Source organism: Loxodonta africana, chromosome 24 (genome assembly GCF_030014295.1).
Source record: "Loxodonta africana isolate mLoxAfr1 chromosome 24, mLoxAfr1.hap2, whole genome shotgun sequence".
In the NCBI taxonomy this organism is placed as follows: Eukaryota; Metazoa; Chordata; class Mammalia; order Proboscidea; family Elephantidae; genus Loxodonta; species Loxodonta africana.
In genome coordinates this window covers 44,399,465-44,413,889 of record NC_087365.1, presented here as the reverse complement: position 1 = coordinate 44,413,889, position 14,425 = coordinate 44,399,465, and the positions used below count along the sequence as shown (strand labels likewise).

At 44.0% G+C, this 14,425-nt stretch overlaps 1 protein-coding gene across 1 annotated transcript in view; it reads right to left on the bottom strand.

Moving 5' to 3' along the window:
• Window positions 1-6,647: 6,647 nt before the first annotated feature.
• STK4 (serine/threonine kinase 4) overlaps window positions 6,648-14,425 on the bottom strand; it is a 100,319-nt gene continuing 92,541 nt past the window's right edge. The window contains exon 11 of the mRNA XM_003411728.4: window positions 6,648-10,776. Coding sequence (XP_003411776.1) covers window positions 10,618-10,776 — 159 coding nt within the window. The 3' untranslated portion in view covers window positions 6,648-10,617. The remainder of the gene's footprint in view (window positions 10,777-14,425) is intronic.

Here is a 14,425-nt window from a genome sequence, read left to right as displayed (position 1 = left end):
AATTCAGCAACCTGCATAATTAGTTTGCCTGCTATGGTTTTGGGAGATCTCAACCCTACTGCAAGTCATGAGGCTCTTTGATCATGAGCATAGAAATGCTCTACATTTCATTCTGGCCCTTAAGGTGAAAAAGTGATATCAGGGTTTCCTTTGTTGACTTTCCCTTTACATTTAGTCTATGCAGTCAAAACGAAGCATTCTATTCCATAGCCTGGGCATTCCTCACCTCCTTGAAACTGAACTAACCTTTCTCAGAGAACCACATCCTCAGTGGCCAAATGATACCAAGTAATACAGGAAACAGCTCTCTACCACTGTATACTGTGGTCTGCTAGTTTCCCAGACCAGAGACCAAACAGCAACCTTCCTGTGTTTTGCCCCATCACAGTCCAGTAATTTTGAATACCCCACATTTCCTGGAGGATATGTTGTGTGCAACTTGATTCTAGTTCCATTCACTGTATCGGTTAGGAGTCTTTGTTTGCAAACAACAGAATCCAACTGACAAACTTAAGCCAAAAAAAGAAAAAAGACATCTTTGGAGAAATAATGGATTAGGATCAAAGTAAAAAAACAGGCTTTGAGAAAGATAGGAATGAGGGCAATAGAGGGATCTAGGTAGTTAGAACCCATGAATCACCTCTTTAGAGCACTACAATTAAAACAACTTAGTGACAATTGCCTCCTTTTTTTGTGTCACTCCACTCAGGCTAAAAGCTCCTTGAAGATGGAGTCTAACTGGACTGGTTCTGAGGAGCCCTGGTGGTGCAGTGGTTAAAGGCCTGGCTGCTAACCAAAAGGTCAGCAGTTCGAACCCACCAGGTGCTCAGTGGGAGAAAGATGTGGCAGTCTGCTTCCATAAAGATTTAAGGTCTTAGAAACCCTATTGGGCAGTTCTACTCTGTCCTATAGGGTCACTATGAGTCAGAATTGCCTCAACAGCTGTGGGTTTGGGGCTGGTTTTGGGTCACCTGCCCATCTTTTGACTGGGGGTGGCAGGGGAGGAGCTATAATAGACAATATCACCAGGACATAGAATGACAGAGAGGTAGTTCCCTAAAGGAAAAGTGGGGCGGTCTCAACATGAGGGAAATGGGCCCTGGGTAGGCAAAAACAACACTTATCTATTACAACACCCTGGGTGGGAATAGAGGGAGGTAGCTGGGCTCCAGCAACAAGAGAAACCAGGAACTCAGGAGAAAGAGAGAGATTGATTTCTGCGTCACATGGTTACTAACATCTCCTAAGTGCTACATCTTGTAGAGCCTCCACCAGAGAACTTGCCAGTTCCAGTTTGAAAAGTCCATCAGAAGGACTCTGACTGACCCAGCTCGATGAAGTGACTGGATTCCTCAACTGTGGCCAAGGGGCTGGGTCTGTGAGCACATGGCAGTCACCCTACGGACCCCATGGCTGGTGTGGGAGTTGAGCAGTTCCCAGGAGAGAAAGGGAGTGCTGGACAGATCCCATAGTTATCCCTCAGGGTCTTGTTCCCTTGGGCCTCAGCTTTATCCTCTGTAAAATGGAGAGATGATGTCCATATAGGCTTAGGAGTAATTGGGTCCTGGGCCTAATGGGTAGATGGGATAGCTGCTCAGGATATCTTGGGCTCTGGGATGTGATGTGCTCATTGTTAATGCTGAAGAAACTGTCTGTGATAGTTTCTCCCTATTTGTAGTGGCCTCAGGGTGGAAACTTCCCTGGTGAGTGAGACAAAATGTTCTTTAGGGGCTGTCAGATCTAACCCTTGATCTGCCCCCTCCCCAGCCTCATATTAGAGATCAGAAAACTGAGGCCCAGAGAGCTCCAAGGTCACACAAGAGGTCAATCCCATACCTGAGTCCCTTTGGATAGGGAAGAAATTTTTCAGCTCAAATAAGGACCCAGCCTATTGGAAAATGAGCGTGAAAGGGAATCTGGTTGACGTATAAAGAATTTTTTGAGGCTCCCAAGAGTGAAGATGACCTAGAAAATAACAATAACTACCCTTCACATGTCTGTGCCACTTCACAGTTTACAAAGTGATTTCACGTCAGTTATCTCATATACTTCTCACAACAACCCTGGATGCCATTGCAAAACACTACCGTCATCATTGGACAGATGAGAAAACTGTGGCCCATGATCAGACAGTTAAGTAGTGAATCAGGGATTCAAACCTAGGCTTCTAATACTAGATTGTACTCACTTGGCATCATATGCCACTATGGTTACTTTGGATTTGGCAAGCTTAACTCCCCAGGCACCACTGAAGGAAGTGGCCTTGAGCATGGACCCTATTATGAATTTTTTCTCTCCTCAGGCTCTGGACACAGCCCTTAGGTGCTGGCTGGGATGGTCCTCACTGACTGCCAGACATCATATCCCAGTCCAGTCAGGTCCCATGCCTGAGCATAGAAAAAATGCTCCAGGAAGTTGAATAAGTTGAGAAGCTAAACTTTGAGAAGAAACAGACACAGTCTTTCAGAGTCCTATCTGCTAGAATTGAAGAGAAGGACAAGAGCAGATACCGAACTGGTGTTTAACCTTTTCAGGAGCACTGAGTTCAGGAGCCTCGGGAAACGCATTCATCTAGGAATCTGGAATCAGACCTGGGTTTAAATATTGGCACTGCCACTTACCATTTGTGTGAGCTTGGATTGGATCTGTTACACGCTAAGGAGCACCATCTCATGCCAACTGGCAACTGGTATCCAAAGCCCTCCTCCTCCTTTCCTATCTAACTAGATTGGTAAGGAATTTGTTACAAGTGATGAAAAACCCAACCAAATGCCTTAAGTACAGGTGGATTCAAAAGTTCAACTGAAGTCACCCCGTCTCCTCTCCCCACCTCTCTCTCTGCTCCGCCATCCTGTGTTGGCTTCATTCTCAGGCAACGGGTTGCTAAAATCGTTTGAATATGATGGGAGAATGTGAGGGATGCCACTTGGGCCAGAGAGAAGAACATGGGCCTCGAGGCCAGACAGACATGGGCTTGACTTCCTGCTATTTATGAGCTATATGATCTTGGTTGGGTTTCTTTGCCTCCCTGAGCCTCACTTTCTTCACTTGTCTTAGTCTAACGTGAAGTTCAAGTGAGATATAAGTGAAAGTGCCTGGCACAATAAATGTTAAATATTAAACAAACCAACAAAAAGCATAGGAAGGAAATAGAGCTCAACGTTGTCTACCAAGGCTCTTGCTTTCCTTGGTGGTTGAGCAACTCTGAGAAGAAGACCTTGGGTATGGAAGTAGTTTGCATGTCTGTTGTTGTTGTGTGTCATCGGTGGATTCCAACTCATAGTGACCCTATAGGACTGAGTAGAATTGTCCCATCGGGTTTCCTAGGCTGAAATCTTTATGAGACCAGATTGGCATATCTTTTCTCCCATGGAGTCATGGTGAGTTCAAACATCAACCTTTAGGTTAGCAGCCTAGGGCTTAACCATTGCACCACCAGAGCATGCCTAGAGATCACAAACCAGACTCACTCTTACACTTGAGGCCACAGTTAGGGTCTCAGAATGAACACCCGAGTCAAATAGCCTGAGCTGGAGTCCAGATTCAACCACTGACAAACCCTGGGCCTCAGTTGAATCACCTTCAGCAAAGGCTAATGGGCTAAGAGTCATCATTCCTTACATTTGCATAGGACTGGGTGGTTTCTAAGGGCTTTCCAATCCACCATCATGGAAACTTCCAAAAACAGAACAGTGGAGTAGAAGGCAGAGGGTTTTTAGTTTGTTTTTCAAAGTATAATATACACACACCAAAAAAACCACAAATCCTAAGTGTTCATCTCAATGAGTTTTCTCAATGTGAACAGACACATGTAACTAGCACTCAGATAAAGAACTAGACCAGCACCTAGAAGACCTCCTCATGCTTTCGTTCAATCACTGCCCCCCACCATCAAGGGTAAGCATTATCCTGACTTGTAACATCACAGATTAGGTTTCCCTGGTTTCAAACTTTCGGCCATATTGTTGTATGTAGCTATAGTTAGTTCATTCTTATTGTTGTAATCAATTATATGAATCTACATTTGTCCATTCTATATTGCTGGGTATCTGGATGGTTTCAAGTTTGACAAAATAATGAATTATAATGCTGCTATGAATATTCTTGTACATGTCTTTTGGTGAGAATATGTACATATTTCTGTTGAGGAAATAGCTAAGGGTGGAAAACTGCTGAGTCATAAGGTAAACCCACCAGAGTTCCGGTTGCTCCACAGCCTCACAATTAGCATATTCTGTCATCTTCATTTTAGCTGTCACGGTGAGTGTGTAGTGGAAGCACATTATAGTTTTAATTTGCATTTTCCTGATAACGAAGGAAGCTGAGCTCTATTTCATGAAGGCATAGTTTTGAAAAGCTGACCATCAGATCATGTCATTTGCCTGCTTGAAAAGCTGACCATCTGATCATGTCATTTGCCTGCTTAAAACCCTCTGGTGGCTCTCCATCTCACGGGGAATACATCCAAACCTTTTCCCGTGACCCATGAAGCCCTGCACACTCTTGCCTTCACCCACCTCTCCAACCTTACTGCCACTTACTCTCTCCATTGTACACTGTTCCAGCCATAATGGCCATCCTTTCATTTTTCCGATAAAACTTTTATTCCTGCCTCAGGGCTTTTGTTCTTGCTGTTCCCTCCGGAACTTCCACCTGCCTGGCTCCTTCTTGTCATTCAGTGCTAAGAGGTCTTATTTCAAAAGCCATCTTTTCAGAGGCTTTCCTCAATCATCCTGTATAAAGCTGCCTCCCAACACAGACACACACACACACACACACACACACAAACGTCACTCTCAATCCCATGGCTGTTTTCTCTATGGTATCTCATTATTCTGAGATGATCATTTATGCATTTACATGTTTCACAGAATCACTGTGAATGACAGCTACAAGTCTAAGCCTCTGTCGGCATGCTATGCTGCAACAGTGACTCAAGATACCAGCGTTGCTGCCCCCAGTGACGCAATTTTTTGAAACAGAGACCAACTCTTGGTAAAGCTCCAAACAAAACAAACTACAATATCTCTCCGTTTCTACATCGTTCATTCCCGGAAAATTACACGTGTAGTTAAACTGTGCACAGAGAACTTCGTGTTCAGATGTAAATGAGGTTTGGTTTAAAATCAGGTATTCATAAATAAGTTCTGCCCTGACATAAATGTCCAGTGGGGCACTTGCAGGGCAAATTTCTTGTTGTGCAGGACTGTTCCAGAATGCACTGCAGCACGTCGAGCATCCCTGGCCTTGCCCATTAAATGCCCAATTGTTGTCACAACTAAAAACACTCCTACACCAAAACTCCCAAACACCTCCTAGTGGGCAGTCTTGCACCCTTTGAGGATCACTGTCAGACTGAGAACCTATGACCAGAAGGAGGAGGGAGGGAGAAAGTAAATTCACATTTACTAAGCACTTACATTACTAAGCACTTACATGCCAGGCGCAATGCAGAGCCTTTAAAATTATTTTGTTCTCACAAAGACTTTGAGGTATGGTAGTATAATATAGAATTATGCATCTACAGAAAGGGTATACCCTCCCTCCTCCTTCCAACCATACGTTCTCAGTCTGGCAATAGGGGACCTCTAGGGTCGCTATGGAAACCCTGATGGCACAGTGGTTAAGTACTATGGCTGCTAACCAAAAGGTTGGCAGTTCAAATCCACCAGGTGCTCCTTGGAAACTCTATGGGGCAGTTTTACCCTGTCCTGTAGGGTCACTATGAGTCGGAATTGACAACGGCAACAGGTTTGGTTTGGCTTTTGGGGTCACTATGAGTGGGAATCAGACTTGACCGATGGGTTTGGTTTTGGTTTGTTATCAGCCCTGGTAACAGGCAAGTACACTGAGTATTTGAGGGAATACAGCAAGTTAATTACATAACAAGAAACACACACAAATCACCCCAACTCCCAGAAAAGCTGGCAGAATAGCATGACAGATATACAAAGAGTAGAACTACCATATTAAATACTGTAGAACTATTTGACTTAGGTGTAATTGTGTTACACGTAAGTGTTAACTCTGCTTCCTCACTGCTGTGGAGTGACTTCCTGAAGGAGGAAGGGCCATCCAAGGGCAGCAACACCCTGCTGCTCTTCTCTGAGTGCTGGGCCGTGCCCGGCCTGGCTCCACGCAACAGCACATGGGGATGAAGGATTCCAAGGTGGTCCTAAACCCAGGCTCTCTGTTCAGGCTGGTCCCTCCACCCAGGACACCTTTGCTCCATTTCCTACTCTTTATCCACCAGGCCAACTCTTGCTCAGTTTTCAAGTTTCAGGAAAAGCTCCCCTGGACACCCAGCAGAACTGGTTGTCATTCCCTCCTCTGCGTCCACAGGCCCTGCACTTGCTTCTGCCGTAGCAGTTCCAATGTTGTGACATACTTGTGTGCTTGACTGCCCCCTCCCACTGGCCTGCAAGAACTGTGTCTGGTTCGTCTTTATATCCCTGACTGCTAGTTCAGTACCTGGCACGCAGTAGGTGCTCAACAAAAATTTACTCCCTCCTGTAACTATCCGCCCTCCCCACTTTGGGTCCTGGAATAAACACACCATAGCCTCAGTGACAGGAAGGCTGACAATACCATTTTCCAGGATATATATGGAGAATCTCATTTTTTAAAAAAAGAGGGGATAGTCTGTGTTCCAAAGGGCAGTTTATTTAAAACAAAGATGACAAGGTGTAGGAAGAAAAAAGGAGGGAAAACAACAATTCTAATATAAAAGCTCACAGGAAGCATCTCAAAAAAAAGGCGGGGGGAGGGCAATGGAGGACGCTGTGTCTCATACATATACAAACTGCTGACCTTGATTGATTATGTACATCCAAACCTTACAAAATAGCATTTCAAGTAGCATTTAAGCCAGTGTTATTAGTTTCCGTTACAAAAAGTTAAAGCTACAAACTTCACATTTTAAAACTGTACATCAGTAACAGCATTTAAGCTTTTTTTTTTCCAAGTTGGTCCAGTGCGAGCTGGTGGAAGAGATGTTTTTCCAAACACAAACAAGAACATGGATTTGAAAGACTATGAATATAATCCTGATGAAACCACCAACACAGAGCTTAAGACAGGATGGGGTGGGGAGACTGGATTGGGCGAGAACAATTTTCCAGTAAATAAGGAGCTGCAATCTTTAGAGGCAACATGGTATGCTAGAAAGGGCACTGCAGTAAGAATCAGAAGACCTGGAGCCGAATCCTGGCTCTGCCATATTCTAGCTGCATGACCTTGAGCAACAGACTTCACCTCTCTGAGCCTCGGTTTTCTCATCTGTAAATGAGGGCAGTAATACCTGTATCTCCCAGAGCTAAGATGGAATAGATACGGGACTATTCAGATCTATCTATTTCCTCTTGTGTGAGCTTTGGTAGTTTGTATCCTTCAAGGAGTTTGTCCACTTCACTAAGTTGTTGAATATATTGGCATAAAGTTGTTGATAATATTCTGTTATTATTCTTTTAATATCTGTAGGATCTGTAGTGATGTTACCTCTCTCATTGCTGATACTGGTAAGACCTACTGGGTTTTAAATGGTATAATACATTTCTGGCACCTGGTAGATGCTAAATGTTTCCTGGATCACAGTCTATAGCCTCAAGTAGTCAAGGCTACAGTTCCTAAATTGCCTCAGATTATTGGTTGGTCCCTATCTATCTAATCTTATCTATCTAATTGATCTATCTCCATCCATCCAACCTCCACCCACCCACCCACCGAGCCAAACATTCATCCACTCAATTGTTGGTTGTGGGAAGGAACAAAGGAGGAATACAGAAATCTAATTTGAAATTACTGATGGGGAGGCAATTAAGACATTCTTAGAGAATCTGAAATATTTTTAAAGACACAATTAGGTCTTTAAAGACACGATTGTTTTCTTTGAGGCAGAAAACAAGTGAGGGGCTCAGAGCTCCCTGACAGCTTGAATACTAAGTGCTCAAGCAATGATTGAAGCTCAGGTCTCAATAAAAGCAAGCTGACATATCCTGAATTTAGTATTCAAGGAAAAAATGACTAGGAATGCTCCTCTGCCATTCTGCTACTAGAAACAAATACACCTTCTCAGGAAATTTTTCTGATCCAAAACAAATAGGCTTCTGGCCAAAGGGCTCTGTCTAGCCAGGCTGGTGAGTTAACGTACTGTGTTGGACCAGACTGTGGGTGCACACATGCTTGAGACCAAATAAACTACAGATCAAGGCTCATGACCCAAGAATATTTATGGGGAAAAACTGAACCTTTTTTTACGTGGATCTGGCCTAGGAAAGGAAAAATGGGCATTTCCCTCCTGTCTGGCCAATTGCAAAGTCTTTTGTTTTAAGAAAGAAAGAGACTGAGACAGGACTGTCAATTAGCACAGCAGACGGTATGGGCGATACACATTCAATGCTTTGGTTTCTAAAACTCACTTGGCTGTTACACTTGATTACTAATTCAGCTGCTTCCCAACCCAAAATGCCAGCTAGAGTACAGACTGAGTCTACGCAAGAAAAGGTGGTCACTTTATTTGAAACAGGCTTGTTACTTTCCTTTTCCCTATAAATATTGGTCCCATATGGTGATGCTATGAATCCTAGTTCTACTAGCTGTATTGTCTTGGGAGAGAACCTTTTCTTCTCTGAACTTTTTTTTTTTCATTTATGAAATGGAGATAAAGTACTTAACTCACAGGGTTATTGTGAAGTCTGGAGCTGACATATGTAAAGAGCCTCATGGCACACAATCAGTGGTCAACAAATGCTAGTTGCCATTATCATCCCAAGAGATCCTCAAACTGTCCTGTCTTTCTGTATCTGCCACACAGCTGCTTACCTGGCTAAACCCTGAAGACTAACAACTGCCTCTTGCATTTTGTAAATCTTGTTTTAAATGCAAGGGACAGAAACTGGCCACAGGAACATTCCCCACCTTTCCACTGATTCCCAGGTTTGGGGAGCAAAAGCAATTATGGAGTCAGATTACAGGATCCTCAGGAGCAACCCAGTCATGGCTCCCCTACTGAGGGGAAGAGAGATTAGAAAATAAATAAGTAAAAAAAGACATCTGTCCTTTCCAACTGTCTGCTTTTTGCTGGTGACTAATGCCATGTGGTCCTGAGCCAAAACTTTAGAAGGATGGCTCTGTGCTGTCTCATCTGCTTCAGGCTCTAGATCTGCCTGCACGGATGCTGGGCTGCTGTCCGTCAGACCCTGCAGAGCTCAGACTTGATAAAATGAACAAACTGGCTTCCCTTGGGAGCCTCTTCACAGCCAGGTCATCCACTTAAGAAGCAAAGCAAAAGCAAGTTTCCTTAGCAGGGTCCCCAGAGGCAGCTTAACCAAGTGACACAAGTCTCTTCCCAGGAAGAAGAGGCTGCTCTGCTTGGTTCAATGGCCCAGGAGTGAGGAGCCTCAAGTTCTTGCCCGAGCTCTTCTCTAACTTGCTTTGTGATTTTGGCCACGTCACTTCCCCTCTCTAAGCCCCAGCTTTCCCATTTATGCAGCGGGGGGGTCGGACCAGATGATCTGACGGTCCCTTCCAGCCCTCCGTGTCGAATTGATCCTCTTGGAGAAATCTGATTTTCATCTACACTTTCCAGACCCCTTAGCAGTAAAATGAAAAAGAAAATAAGTCACATATTTGAATACGGGTCACAAAGCAATGAATGCCCTCTACCCCTCTCTGTAAGGAATGCAGAGCAAAACGCAAAGTGTGGGATCTTCGCACAAACAACGAGAGCTTCGGAAACCCTCTCCCTTTTATGGACTGAACATGGCCCTGTGTTTGCGAGAGTTCCTGGTCAGCCTGTCCCCTCCCTGGATTGCATCTCCTCTTAAGGCACTGGGCAGAATCTGTGCTGTCACTTAGGCAGTTGGGAGAGTGGAGATGGATGAGAGGCGTTAACACAGTAAAGACCAATTTGCAAAAAGGGGGCCAGGCTTCTCTTGGAACTCAGAGAGGAAACACACCCACCTGGGGCTCTCTTGGATATCACCGGTGGCTGTGGAAGCCACCGGTGACGCACACAAGGCTGAAACCATGGCAAAAAAACTGGCTCCAACTTAGTTTATAAATGCAGCCCTGCAAAGGGTAGGGCTGCTCCTCGGATCCCAGTGTCTCAACAGCCTCCCGGTGTCCTCTTCCTCGTGTTCCACAGTACCATCATCTTACAGAAAAGAGGCAAACTGTTTAAAACTGTACCTGTACAGAGATGCCACCACACTCAGTGGGGAATCTATAATTTATATATATATGTATATTTATATATTTTAAAAAGTCTTCCAGAAAGAACAATTAAAAGCTATTGGGAGAGGAAAAACAAAAGACAACGTAGAACTTTCCCAGCTAACACTCAACTAGGAAGGAGTCTCTGTTCCTGGGACTTAAAACTCTGGTTTAAAACACCAATATAAATCTCTGAAATAATATACCCGACCCATTTAAATACACATCAAGGTGGCGCGCTGACTGTCAAAGTAGCCCTTCCCTCTGGCGCACATTCCTGAGTTCACAAAGGTGCTGTGGAGAAACGACAGGGCAGGACTGCTGGCTAACGAGCGTGAGTGGCGAGCAATCACAGCATTCACGGGAGGCCGGGTATGCAGACAGGGCTCCGGGGCCTGGCCATGCTCAGAAGTTCTGCTGCCGCCGCTTCTTAGCCTCAATGGCATCCAGGATTGGCTGCCGCTTGGACTGGTACTTCTGCCGGATCTCTTCGATCTCTTGCTCCATCATGGGGTCAAGGGCCAAGAGCCTCTTCTGAAGGTCTTCCACCGTCCAACTCTTAAGCTAGAAGAGAATTAGAAAGCACAGTCATCATAAAGCCTCGATCAGTGGAGAACAGTCTTTCCAGGAAGCCAGGGAAAAAGGAGACAAAGAGGATAGTGTGGTCAGACCAAGTCTGGGTAGGGGTAGTTGGACAGTTCATTCAAATGAATGAAATACCCAGAAGCTTTTTGGAGATGGTTTATCCCTGGAAGAGTTCTAGGTGTTAATCTCTTTGATCTACTGTGTCCTGACCAGGAACTTAATTGCCGTCAGGTCGGCTCACCATATGCAACAAAACAAAACATTGCCCGGTTCTGTACCATCTTCATCACCATTGGTATGCTTGAGTCCATTGTTGTAGCCACTGTGTATTTTGAGTGCCTTCCAACCTACAGGGCCCATCTTCCAGGGCTACAAAATATTCTGTTGTGATTCATAATGTTTTCGTTGGCTAATGTTCTGAAGTAGATTGCCAAACCTTTCTTCCTAGTCTGTCTTAGTCTAGAAGCTCCACTGAAACCTATCCACCATCAGCGACCCAGCTGGTATTTGAAATACTGGTAGCATAGCTTCCAGCATCATAGCAACACACAAGTGACTACAGTATGACAAACTGACAGACAGGCAGTGGGCCAGGAACTCAGTGAATAATACTTTATGACCCTTGTCTTTTAAATTAATTAAATATAGGACCATCGTTTAAAAAAAATGTTGCCACTGAGTCGATTCCAACTCATAACAGCCCTATAAGGCAGAGTACAACTGCTTCATAGGGTTCCCAAGGAGCAACTGGTGGATTCCAACTGCCGACCTTTTGGTTAGCAGCCAAGCTCTTAACCACTGTGCCACCAGGGCTCTGATTTGTTGTTAGGGCACAGAAGTAACACTAACAGTGTGCAAAACAGTCGTTTCCTCTGGGTTCCTGAGCATCTGGACAGTGGCTCTCTTTGAGGATGCTGCACCAGGGTAGACGCTGAATGAGGATCACATGCTTTCCCCCGACCCCTGCCTCCAATCCCATTCTTCCACTGTCTTTGCACTATAATATGAATCACCACTCACATTCATTGGGAGCTAATTCTATGGAGCCCTGGTGACGCAGAGGTTAAGAACTATGGCTGCAAACCAAAAGGGTGGCAGTTTGAATCCACCAGCCACTCCTTGGAAACCCTATGGTGCAGTTCTACTCTGTTCTATAGAGTCACTGTGAGTCGGAATCGACTTGATGGAACCTAACAACAACAATTCTATGCCAGGCACCACTCTAAGCTCTTTATGTGGATTATCTGTGTAAATGACTTGGGAATATAGATGCAACCCTTGGAGGAGGGGATGGATGGAGAAACGCTGAAACTTTTGAGATTAAGTTTCTATCATCCAGAGAAAAAATAGGGCTCAATATATAAATTAATAATAACAGCTAGCATTTGAGCAGTGTTTTCTATGAGCCAGATACTAAGTGCTTTACGTACATTGATTTATTTAATACTCAACAACTCTACGATTTCAGTACATTATTAACCACATGTTAAAGATGAAGTCAAAGAAGAGGGTGGTAGCTAATTTGCCCAAGGTCTCACAGCCAGTAAGTGGCAGAGTCAAGGTTCAAATCCAAGCACTGTGGCTCCAGAGTCCATGCTTTTAACCATTACCGCAGTAGAGCAGAAAAGCAAAGCACAGGCTTTAGAACCAACTCAACCTATGTTTACAACATGGCTCTCTGCTCCTGCAGATGCAATGAGAGTCTGGCCAATTACCAATGTCTCCAGGCCTTCCTTATCTACAGATGTGGGATACCATGTTTGCTATAAGAATTAAATGAGACCATGGCCATAAAGTTCTTAGCACAGTGCCTGGTGCACTGTGTGCTTTAAAAATGGCAGTGGCTGTCAGAACCCTTTGTCTTCACCAAAGCCCAGGAGTAGGCCTGCACTTGACCGGGGTCTGCAGCTGTTGGACGGGAGGCTTTGGTGCTGTATGTATGGAGTGTTTACTGACTCAAAGCAGGGCCAGTCCTTGCTGGCAGGGTGGGGGGTGGGAATGAATGCCAATGTTATGCACAGCAGGTGGTGACAATTTATTTTGTGAGCTCACAACCAGTTTAATAGATACAGTGTTTCTAGAACTCAAAGGCTAGCCCAAGTCTTACAAGGGATCTGTTGTGTCCACATTTATAAAACCATCATCTCCCTCAACCCCTTCCTGAGGCCTCAACAGGGAAGTGGGTACAGAAAGGTGGGTGAAGGAGCCTCTTTCTGTGCACCCTTCCCTTTCGGAAGGTTGGGATGTAAGCTAAGTGTGAAGGGCTACAGTGGACTCTCTAGAAATGTGGTTCAGTGACCTGTCCCCACAGAAATTTTCCTTGGCCTGCTCCAGAGAGGTTGACTGAGAAGTGAGAAAAGCCTAACAGTTCAAGACGAAAGGTTCTTTGTAATGTCAGCATGGAAAGACTCGAGAGTGTGGGGAAATGCTGGCAAGTTGGGCTGCAAAAAACACATCTTTCTTTCCAGTCTATGGTCTTATACCACCATGGAGGTTGGTGTTCTTGGCCCAGTGACACCCCAAAGAGTGATGCTTGCCTAGTCTTTAGCTTTTTCAATTCCTTCTCCAAAGACGGAATACCCCAAACTCAGAAATAAATGTTACCAGAGACAAAGAACTTAATCTTTGGGATCATAAATCCTAGATCCATACTTGCTGTGCAACCTTAGACAAGTTACTTCTCCTCTTGCACCTCAGTTTCCTCATCTAGAAAAGAGACATTACTAGTTCCTTCATCCTTGGGTTGTAATAAGGATTAGATGAGATAATGGGTATGAAGTTCCTAACCCGGAACTTCACAGGGAATTTCATGGGATGTGTTTGGCAGGTAACACACAGCCCATAAATGGCAGCTATCATCGATATTATTGTTGCTGTAATTAATATCATTGGAAGGTCTCTAATTGTAATCTTCCATAAACAAGCTGTTCCTGTAAGCTCTGACCCAAGCTAGAATCAGATAAGTGAAAAAGAAAATATTCTATTTCCTGTTAGCACTGCTGAAGAGCTGGCACTTTCCCACAACGTCCCTTATTTATTGTTAGTCAGTTTTAACAAAATACTTTTCATCCACCCAGCCATTCAACCATTTATGAAATATTTATTTTTAACAGCTTTATTGAGATAAAAATAGAACCATATAATTCACCTATTTGAAGTATACAACTCAATAGTTTTTAGTATATTCACAGATATGTGTAACCATCACTATAGTCAATTTTAGAATGTTTTTATGACCTCAGAAAGAAAACTCATACCCTTTAGCTATCAACCTTCAAATATTTACTGATCACCTACTATGGACCAGGCACTGCTCAAGGCACAAAAGATACTTCGGTGAAAAAAACAAAACAAAAAACATAATAACAATTAAAAAAAAAATCACTGCCCTGTGAAGCTTACATTTTAGTGGAGAAAGATGGACAAAAATAAATAAATGAATGAACACAGTGACTTAGCAGACTATTCTTACATTAAACCCCCCCCCAAAAAAATTCTAAACCCCTCCTCCCCAAAAATTCTTACACTAGAAGGTGATATATGCTATGGGGGAAAAAAGAAAGAAAAAATGGGGTAAAGGAAGGGGAGTCAGGATTTCAGAGGGGAGACCTGCTTTTATCCATCCATT